The sequence below is a fragment of the Ranitomeya imitator genome, chromosome 2 (genome assembly GCF_032444005.1).
Source record: "Ranitomeya imitator isolate aRanImi1 chromosome 2, aRanImi1.pri, whole genome shotgun sequence".
Taxonomy (NCBI): Eukaryota; Metazoa; Chordata; class Amphibia; order Anura; family Dendrobatidae; genus Ranitomeya; species Ranitomeya imitator.
Genome location: NC_091283.1, coordinates 369,922,396 through 369,933,201, shown reverse-complemented (window position 1 = coordinate 369,933,201; position 10,806 = coordinate 369,922,396). Strand labels below are relative to the sequence as shown.

Below are 10,806 nucleotides of genomic sequence, written 5' to 3'. Positions count from 1 at the left end.
TTTGGATCTGGGGCTGTGTAAGGGCATATTTCTTGCTCCCCGAGATATCGCTTTTATTGATACTATTTTGGGGTAGATCCGATGTTTTGATTGCCTGGTATTGCGATATTGCAGCTGACAAAAAATTTAATTCTGGCGTTTGTTTGTTTTTTCTTGTTACGCCATTTGATTAATTTACTTTATATTTGGATAGATTGGACATTTTTGAAAACAGGGGTAGGGTTAGGGTTAGAATCCCTAGGGTTAGGGTTAGGGGTAGGGTTAGGATCCCTTTAGGGTTAGGGTTAGGATCCTTACTCCTAACCCTAGCTATTTCTGTTTATAGTGGGTTTTTTACTTGATTTTGATGATTGGCAGCTGTCACACACTTCTCATCATGCGTTTAAAAAACGCAAACGCATGAAAAAACGCATGTAAACGCGTCAAAACACAGCGTATTTTTCACCACATGCAAAAACGCATGCGTCTAAAAAAACGCAGCGTTTGCACACGTTTACATGCGTTTTTTCACCATGCTTTTTTTTTTTAAACGCATGCGTGAAACCAGCCTGAGGACTTCAATAAACCAGCAGGTGTTTTACCACCAAAGTGTTCCTGTGTCTAGCTGAGGAAGCAGTAAAGCATGTCAACCCCTCACACGTGGTGTTTTGGATGCAGGCATTGTTCCAGGAACACGTATACAGGCTGAGGACACATACAGCAGCAACATCAGCTCACCAGTCAACAGCAAGTAGCACAGCAGGAGACGAATAAGCTGTTAGCACAGCAGTTTTAACACCAGCTGCAGCAACAGCAGCAGGAGAACACGGCAAATGGAGCTCCTCGCCGAGGCAATTCGTGTAAGGGCAACGGTCTTCCTCTCTCTCTCCAGGTGATGATGCACACATCTGGAAAACGGTAAGACGGGCTATATAGAAAATGACCCCGGGGATGATGTTGAAGCCTTTTTGACTGTGTTTGAGCGATTATCGGAGCGTGAGAAGCTTCCACCAGAGCAGTGGGCAGAGGTTCTGACCCCCTATTTGACTGGTGAACCCCAAAAGGCATATTATGACCTAGCCCTCCAGGTTGCCAGAGTATGGCAAATTAAAAAATGAAATTCTGGCATGCCTGGGAGTGACAATATCTGTAAGGGCTCAGCGAGTCCACCGCTGGGCGTATGCTGGCGTCAAACTTCCACACACCCAGATGTTTGAACTGTTGCAACTGGTCCAAAAGTGGCTGCAGCCAGAGACTTCCACTCCGGCCCAGAAGGTCGACCAGGTGGTGATGGACAGGTTCATCCACTCCCTACCCAGGCCAATACAGACGTGGGTTGCCCAGGGCGACCCCCAGAATACTGATGATTTGGTCAGCCTGGTTGAGAGCCACCAGGTTGTGGAGAAGTCCCTCGGGAAACCAGATGCTCACCACGGAGGGTGGCTAGACCCTCAACTGGAGGGCTTCCCAACCCTGCTGAGTGGTCATCTAAGGCGCTTATGAAGGATGTGGTCTGTTGGCGGTGTCACAATCCGGGACATGTAGCCACCCGGTGCCATATGTCCCCCAAATCCATGGACTGTAGCCAGGGCAGACGCTGCTATTATGCCTATCTGGCCTACGGCTTGGATTGCCAACCCGGCAATGGCTCCCAGTCGTGTGCCTTGTCCATCAATGGGGTTATGGTTCTGGGGCTGGTGGACTCTGGAAGTCTGGTGACCCTGATCAGTGCTGCACTAACCCACCAGTTAATCCCTAACAAGTTTGTGGGCGTCTGCTGCATACATGGAGATGCCAAGGACTACCCTGTAGCCAGAGTGACCATGTGAACAGACTATGGTGATAAGTCCCATGAGGTTGGGGTGGTAAAAAACTTGATCCATCCTGTCATACTGGGGCGGCAATTTCCTCTGTTTTGGAACTTGTGGCAAAAGGAGGCTGTACAGAGTGTCCAGTAAAAAGCCAGCCCCTCCGAAGAGGTCTCCATCAAAATTAAAGATGGAGGAGTTCCACCTATGTGTCCTTGCTGGATAAGAGGATGAGATAGTTATTATAGTTATTATAGTTATTAAGGTTGAAGGAAGACTATAAGTCCATCTAGTTCAACCCATAGCCTAACCTAACATGCCCTAACATGTTGATCCAGAGGAAGGCAAAAAAAACCATGTGGCAAAGAGTAAGCTCCACATTGGGGAAAAAAAGTCCTTCCCAACTCCACATACGGCAGTCAGACTAGTTCCCTGGATCAACGCCCTATCAAGGAATCTAGTGTATATAATCTGTAACATTATACTTTTCCAGAAAGGTATCCAGTCCCCTCTTAAATTTAAGTAATGAATCAATCATTACAACATCATACGGCAGAGAGTTCCATAGTCTCACTGCTCATACAGTAAAGAATCCTCGTCTGTTATTATGCTTAAACCTTTTTTCCTCCAAACGCAGAGGATGCCCCCTTGTCCCGGTTTCAGGTCTATGATTAAAAACATCATCAGAAAGGTCTTTGTACTGTCCCCTCATATATTTATACATTAACATAAGATCACCCCTTAGTCTTCGTTTTTCCAAACTAAATAGCCCCAAGTGTAATAAATTACACTTAAATACCTGGCCATGAGAGACAGTGGGGTGTTGGGTCTTAGGAGAGGAGGTACTCCCATGTAGCTCCAAGGAGAAGCTGAGGACAGTGTGTTGTGTCTGCATCTTGAAACCTGCACACAAAGAACTCTGTTGAACGTTGTTTGTTTTGTTTTTCCCTTAAGCCAAAAAGGCTGTTTTTGCTTTCTGAACCCTGCCTTGGTCTATGTGGACTAATAAACTAGCAGGTGTTTTACCACCAAAGTGTTCCTGTGTCTTCCTGAGGAAGCAGCTGAGTGTGTCAACACATCAATATGTGTCTAAGGGGAGGCTTTGGTTTTAATTGTTTTTAATCTTGGAGCTATATGGTTTTTCATAAAATATAATTGCTTTTGTACTCTTAGGTGTGCACCTTTTTCTGTATTGCTTTTTTCTCCTTATAGCATTGAATCCTTCTAAGACAGAAGACAAAATGAGTACTAGATCTTGAGGCTCAGAGACGGATCTCATGTAAATCTGTCAACATCTCATATATACTCTTATTTATTATTATATCTCTTTTCTATGTTGTTAAGGTCTATTTTTTCTCGGATTAAGTAATTATACCGCTACCATGTAATCACCAGTGTTTAATACTCTGATAATGGGTATTGTTTCCCAAGCTATGAATAAGGGTTGTGAACAAGCATGAAACGTGTCGGCTGTGATGTGGCCAGAAGTGTATGTGTTTTTCCTCAGCGTATGCCTGCACAGAATAGTTTTAATGAGGGAATCAAAGTGATCTTTTAACCTTTCCATGTGGTGCTGGATTATCGCTGTACAAGTCCTGGTTCTACATATCCTCTGAATCCTTATCGTAAGGTCATGGATGCCAATCATCTAAGAGCATTTCTTACCTCTTCTGTACAGCCACCACATCAACCCCTTTATTTTTATTTGCGGAAAAACTGTATTTCTTCAGTTTTGACCTGTAAAATCTTGTGGCTAACATGCTTTAAAGGGGTTGTCCACTACTTTCATGTAACCCCCCAATGTATCCCCCCTGGGCCCCTAATGAATTGTGTAAATACCTTCTGTTGCCGTTTTCGCCTGTGAGCGGCGCTATGGCAGCGGCTGAGTCCGGGTCACGTGACCCCCAGGCTGCAGCCACCGCTAATTTCCGCTGACGTCATGTCAATTTCCAGACTCTGGAAACTGACGTGACGTCGGCAACAGGCGTGACCAGCCCCCACAGTCAGCAGTCACTCAAGAGTGACTGGGCTGTGGGCGTGTCTCTGTGCTGCCTGCGGGGCTGTGTGTGCTGGGGGCGGGCGGGGATGTGTGTGCTGGGGGCGGGCGGGGATGTGTGTGCTGGGGGCGGGCGGGGATGTGTGTGCTGGGGGCAGGCGGGGCTGTGCTAGGATCTGCTGCCGTCGTCGGCGTACGGTGCGGCGGCCGGTGCCGTGTCGGCGGCCGGTGCCGTGGTGGCGGCCGGTGCCATGGCGGCGGCCGGTGCATCGGCGGCCGGTGCCGTAGTGGCCGGTGCGTCATCGTCGGCGGCCGGTTCCGTGGCGGCGGCCGCTGCAGCGGTGGCCGATGCGGCAGCGGCCGATGCGTCATCGGCGGCAAGCGATGCCGTGGCGGCGGCCAGTGCAACGGCGGGGGTCTGTGCCGAAGGTGCTGGAGTGTGCGGTGGCGGCGGCGTCTCTGTGTGCAGGCATCGTCCGATGGGACTACAAGTCCCATCGGGCTCTGCCTGCTACAGTGACAGCGAGTAACACATTAGCCAATGATGGGACAGTAGTAGTCCCATCATCCGGCTAATGTGTTGAATGTAAAAAAAAAAAAAAAAAACACAGTACATACATACAACACACACCATGTGACGTAACATGTGACAACATTCAACACATGCGACATGCACCATGCGACGACATGCACCATGTGACGCCATGCGCCGACATGTTGTCGCATGGTGCATGTCACATGTCGGCGCATGGCGTCACAAGGTGCATGTCGTCGCATGGTGCATGTCACATGTCGGCGCATGGCGTCACATGGTGCATGTCGTCGCATGGTGCATGTAGCATGTCGGCGCATGTCGTTGCATGGCGCATGTCGTCGCATGGTGCCTGTCACATGCGCCATGCGACGACATGCGCTGACATGCTACATGCACCATGTGACAACATGCACCATGCGACGACATGCGCCATGCAACGACATGCGCCGACATGCACCATGCGACGACATGCACCATGCGACGACATGCACCATGCGCCGACATGCAACATGCACCATGCGACAACATGCACCATGTGACGACATGCACCATGTGACGACATGCGACATGCTACATGCACCATGCAATGACATGCACCATGCGGCGACATGCACCATGCAATGACATGCGACATGCACCATGCGACATGCTACATGCACCATGCAATGACATGCGACATGCACCATGCGCCGACATGCACCATGCGCCGACATGCACCTTGCGACGACATGCACCATGCGACGACATGCACCATGCGACGACATGCTACATGCACCATGTGACGACATGCGACATCATGCTACATGCGCCATGCGCCGACATGCACCATGCGACGACATGCTACATGCACCATGCAATGACATGCGACGACATGCGACATGCACCATGCAATGACATGCGACATGCACCATGCGACGACATGCTACATGCACCATGCAATGACATGCACCATGCGACGACATGCACCATGCGACGACATGCACCATGCGCCAACATGCACCATGCGACGACATGCACCATGCGCCAACATGCACCATGCGCCAACATGCACCATGCGACGACATGCTACATGCACCATGTGACGACATGCGACATCATGCTACATGCACCATGCGACGACATGCGCCATGCGACGACATGCATCATCCGACGACATGCGCCATGCGACGACATGCGCCACCATGTAACATGCCCCATGCGCCGACAAGCACCATGCGCCGACATGCAACATGCGGCGACACGCAACATGCACCATGCGGTGACATGCACCATGCGACACCATGCGCCGACATGCACCATGCGACGACATGCTACATGCACCATGAGACGACATGCACCATGCACAGTACATACATACAACATACATACAGTACATATAACAGAGTACATACTCACCATCACTTGTCACTTTGTTCCCCGAAGCCATTGTCACCTGTAAAAAATATTAAAATAATAAACAAACAATATACTCCCTGATCCGCAGAAATCCAATTAAAACGAGTGTCCCACGACATCTCCCAGTGGAGAGCAGCAGCATTAGCTGATGCGACCACTCTCCAGGGGCCCCAGGAACACAATGATGGAAGGTATCCTTCCATCATGTATTCCTCACAAGGTATTCCTACGCCCCTGTGAGAAAATAGTCCCTAGCCTCACTTATGGCAATGCTGGGTGAGACATTTTCCCACACAGCAAATGCCATAAAGTGAGACCAGTGAACTAGAGTAACCTCAGTGATGCACTGCAGGAGCCATTGTCTCCTGTCAGTGTGTCACTGAGGGTCCTATAGAGCAGTGACATCACCCGATGTCACTGTCCTACAGGGGAGATCGTCGTGGGACACTCGTTCTAAGTGGACTACGGCGGACAGGTAGTATACGGTTTATTATTTTACTTTTTTGCAGGCGCAGAAGTATGGTAAGTATGGTTAAATGAAGAATATTAAAATACTTTTTTCCAAATGTGTGTGTGTTTTATTAACCCTTTCTTACTATTGGATTAATAATGGATAGGCGTCTTATTGACGCCTCTCAGTTATTAACCCGGCTTAATGTCACCTTACAATAGCAAGATGACATTAACCCCTTATTACCCCATATCCCACCGCTACACGGGAGTGGGAAGAGAGGGGCTAAGTGCCGGAATTGGCGCATCTTACAGATGCGCCATTTCTGGGGCGGCTGCGGACTGGTATTTGTAGCCAGCGGGGGGGGCAATATCCATGGCCCCTCTCTAGGCTATGAATATCAGCCCGCAGCTGTCTGTGTAGCCTTTCTGGCTATAAAATATAGGGGGACCCCACGTCTTTTTTTGGGGGGGTCCCCCTATTTTAATAGCCAGTAAAGGCTACGCAGACAGCTGCGGGCTGGTATTCATAGCAGGCTACAAATATTGGCCCCCGGCCGTCAGCTTTCCCCCTCTGGCGCAGAAAATTTGTGCGGGAGCCCAGAACGTTTTTTTCCGCTTTTTTTTTTAAATTCAACACTCATTAAGGCCTCTTTCACTCTTGCGTTGTTACGGGTCCGTCGCTATGCGTCGGGCTGACGTACCGACGCACGTTGTGAAATTTGTGCATGACGTGGGCAGCGGATGCAGTTTTTCAACGCATCCGCTGCCCATTCTGAAGTGCGGGGAGGAGGGGGCGGAGTTTCTGCCGCGCATGCGCAGTAGAAAATGGTGGGCGCGACGGCCAAAAAAAACTTTCACTTGAACGTTTTTTCGTGCCGACGGTCCGCCAAAACACGACGGATCCGTTGCACGACGGAGGCGACGTCATAGACGCCGGTATAGTTGAATGCGGCGGCGGCACTGGCGGAAGGAGGGGGGAAAGAGTGCAGTGGCCCACTACTGGCACCGGCCCTTCTGGCATTTGCCAGAAATGCCCGATGGCCTGTCCGGCCCTGGTCACCGCCCACACACTTCCCTCCTCCTGAACTGCAGCGTTTCTCGGACCCACATCCGCAGCAAAACTGCAGATATTTTTTACATCTCAATGAAATTCTAAGGCCGGAGTCACACTACAGCGAGATACGGCCGAGTCTCGCAGGTTAAATACAAGCTCTGGCACCGGTACTCCGGAGCGGAGCGTGCAGCTCCATGTATTGCTATGCGGCCGCACGCTCCGCTCCAGAGTGCCGGTGCCAGAGTTTGGTTTTAACCTGCGAGACTCGGCCATATCTCGCTGTGTGTGTTCCTCGCCGCAACAGGGAGGTGATTGGAATCGCCTCCTATTACAAAGGGAAGGGATGTGGATACTCCGCGCAGGCACTCTAGGTCCATTAGGCTTGAACGAGAGAATCGACATGTCCGTCTTTTTGTAAAAGTTTTTTCAGGATAGCTTCTTTATGGATTGTGTATCTAAATATTGTCTCCAGTTTTTTGCTTGGTGCTTGATTTTGTTTGTTTTTAACTTTTGTATCTTTTTCTATTCACACTTATGTTTCGAATACAGGTGATTTGATCACCTGATGTGTAGTAAAAGGAAGGGGGAGGAGCAGTAAAACCTGTGGAAATAAAAGAACACCCCTCACTTCCTTTTGCTATCAAGGACCCGTTGAAGTGTTGTAAAGCACGAAACGGCCGTAGTCCGTTCACTGTCCTCCCTGCCGATGTTTTAATATATGTCCGAATAATATTGTGACCACCGTACCTGGGGTAAGTGCCCTTCTTTTTTCTTTTGCTTCTGCATATCTATCTATCTCAGTGTGTAATGGAGTGTGGGTTGGACAAATGTAAAAGAGGAGTTGGACAGAAATGACATCACAAATCTTTTGAAGAGAGAGGAGGGAGAGGAGGGAGGGGTTCGGGTGTGTTTTGGAGTGGGTGTGGTAGGTTCGGGCTTAGTGGCCAGTGAAAAGCATCATGGAACTTGTAGTATTAGAGCACAATAACTCAGGAGAAAGGAAGTTGTCGATTAATCCCATGAGAGCTGAATCCAGCACTGAAGATGTGCTGCTACAGCATGATAAAAGGTAATATTGCTAAAATAAACACAGTAGATGTTTTCAGTGGCACATAATAGCAAGATTTATGAAAAAAAAACAAAACTTTATAGTAGTGGACAACTTCTTTAATAGAAAAAGATGATAAAAAGTGTGTTCATTTGTTCAAACACTAAATCCTTCGACCAGTAAACATGCACATCAAAAAGTCCTGAGTAAACAAGCCCTAAAAAAAAATGCAACATATAATTCTACAGGAAGAAGAATCTGTGACTTCTCTGCATTCAGTAGTTATTACTCACCTGGACTGTTATATGTAGGAATCTCCTCTTTACACCACTCACTGCCCCTCACATATGTCTCTGTAGTATTAATATGTGTCAGATCTTTACCCTGAAACAAATATTGTAAAAGTCACAGACAGATGGAGAAGTCACATCTATGATCAGCGCTAATCCTGCCATCTCCACTGTTCTTGTGGCACCCCAGGAGTCCGAGTGCCACAATAGCATTGCCTTCCTCACTGGGGGGAAGGTGATGTCATGCCTGGAGGTAAGGAGAAATCCCCTTAGCAGGTAACACAAACATACAACACCTTCCTGACTCCGGACCAGAAGGGGGAGCTCTAAACCCGGTTTAAGGGGAACTTCTCTATAAGTTCTGGTCTGGAGGCGGGGTTAGAGAGTGTAGTGTGAGACTGTGAAGGGAGAGGAAGCTGGTGAGGAGAGAGACTGGGAGTGGAGCTATGACTGAGCTCTTCCCAGGATTAAGCGCAAGAAAAACCAGACACCGGAGACCGTGGTTGCACGGGTACTAAAGGCCAATCAACTAGAACCGGAGGGCAGGAGATTGAAGGTCTCCTGGACCATCTGACACCTGGAGGCACCACAGCAGGTCAGGATCCTGGGGCTGCTAGTGAGAAGATAGTGCCCATGAAAGGCTCATGCTGTCAGCCATACGGGTTAGGAGTAACAAACACAGAGGAACTTGTGTAAGGTTTCAGGCAGCAAGGGACAGAGAATACAGCGCAAAGGGAAGGCCTCCGAACCCACCTGGCTAGGTGGATCATAAGTTACACCCTGGCTGCCCGGACCCAATCAACACCTGTAACCTTTGCCCCGCACAGCACCTGCAATTCACCAGTAAAAGGTAAAGGAAACTGCAATCCCTGTGTCCTCCAATTATTTCCTGTACCCTCAGTCCTGCACCCCACCATCTATCATCCCTTACCAACTGCACTGGTATCCATGGGACCCCGCTCCACCTGTGGAGAGCTAAAAAACCATCCTTGCTGCTTACCATCTGCCCCAGCAGTCCCTTTAAGCAGCATCGGTCATCCTGGCCGAACACCACAGGTGGCGTCACAAATTGTTCCCCATAGACTTTATTTTCCACTTCCCTTCTTCATTTTTGTTGTATGCCCAGGGCCACGGGCCATGTCACCGCTTTCGCGACCACCCCTTTAAGTTCTACCAGACCCGGCCTGAGTCACCCCCGGTCCTAGCAGGTGCTCCATTTCCATTACACAAGTATAAAACATTTAATACTGAAGAATAAAACAAAACTGAGCACAAGACCTTCACAGCCATCTACACATCATAGGGGAGATCTCATGACATCTTCTATCCATCTACCTGATGATCCTGAGGAACATCGAGATTATCTTCTGAACAGTCCTGTGGAAGAAGAGGACGGGGACATCTCTCTGGTGTTGTCCTCTTACTGGATTCAACTGAAAAACACATACAGGGACTAAATTCATTCTTTACATACAGATAATTATAGGCCGTGAGCATTTAGTCCTGTCTATTACCTGGTGATGTGAGGGGTTGGGGAACCTCCATCATGACATTCTTGTACAAATCTTTGTGTTGTTCTAAATACTCCCACTCCTCCATGGAGAAATAGACTGTGACATCCTGACACCTTATAGGAACCTGACACATATAATGAAACCGTCATCCCCCTATCCCTTTATAGTGTTACTGTATAATGTCCCAGCATTCCCAGTAGTGTCACCTCTCCAGTCAGCAGCTCAATCATCTTGTAGGTGAGTCTTAGGATCTCCTGGTCATTGATGTCCTCATGTATCCGAAGATAAGGCGGAGGCCAAGCAATTGGGCTCAGGGGTCTTTCCCACACCTCAGACAAAGGGGCCTGACAGTGTTTGCTAGAGATCTTCTTCACTACTGTGTAATCCTGGTTATGGGGAGACACATTAATAAATCTCACTACAGACATTTCCAGAGTCCTCACCTCTCCAGTTCTGTCCATCTGTTTTCCCCATAGATAAGAATGATGTAATGTGATGTCATCAAAACCTCTCACCTCTCCATTAAGCCGGAAGAGGATTTCTAGGGTGAGGTGTAATATCCTCTCCGCCATCTTGTCCCTGATCCTATACATCCTTGAGGGGTCAGGTAGGAAAATTCTCTTATATAGAAGATCCCCACTGAGAGGATCTGATAATGTACAGACCTGAATGGGAAGATGAACTGATGTAACATCGTAAAGAATCTATTCAATATTTTATGAAGACATTTTCCC

The 10,806-nt window shown here is 48.6% G+C and overlaps 1 protein-coding gene across 1 annotated transcript in view; it reads right to left on the bottom strand.

The window, feature by feature from the left end:
- The window catches only part of LOC138666596 (zinc finger protein 850-like), an 87,991-nt gene that overhangs the window by 65,095 nt on the left and 12,090 nt on the right, over positions 1-10,806 (bottom strand). The window contains exons 6-10 of the mRNA XM_069754795.1: positions 10,588-10,737; positions 10,279-10,458; positions 10,073-10,196; positions 9,894-9,991; positions 8,562-8,652 (exon numbers count right to left, since the gene is read on the bottom strand). Coding sequence (XP_069610896.1) covers positions 8,562-8,652; positions 9,894-9,991; positions 10,073-10,196; positions 10,279-10,458; positions 10,588-10,737 — 643 coding nt within the window. The remainder of the gene's footprint in view (positions 1-8,561; positions 8,653-9,893; positions 9,992-10,072; positions 10,197-10,278; positions 10,459-10,587; positions 10,738-10,806) is intronic.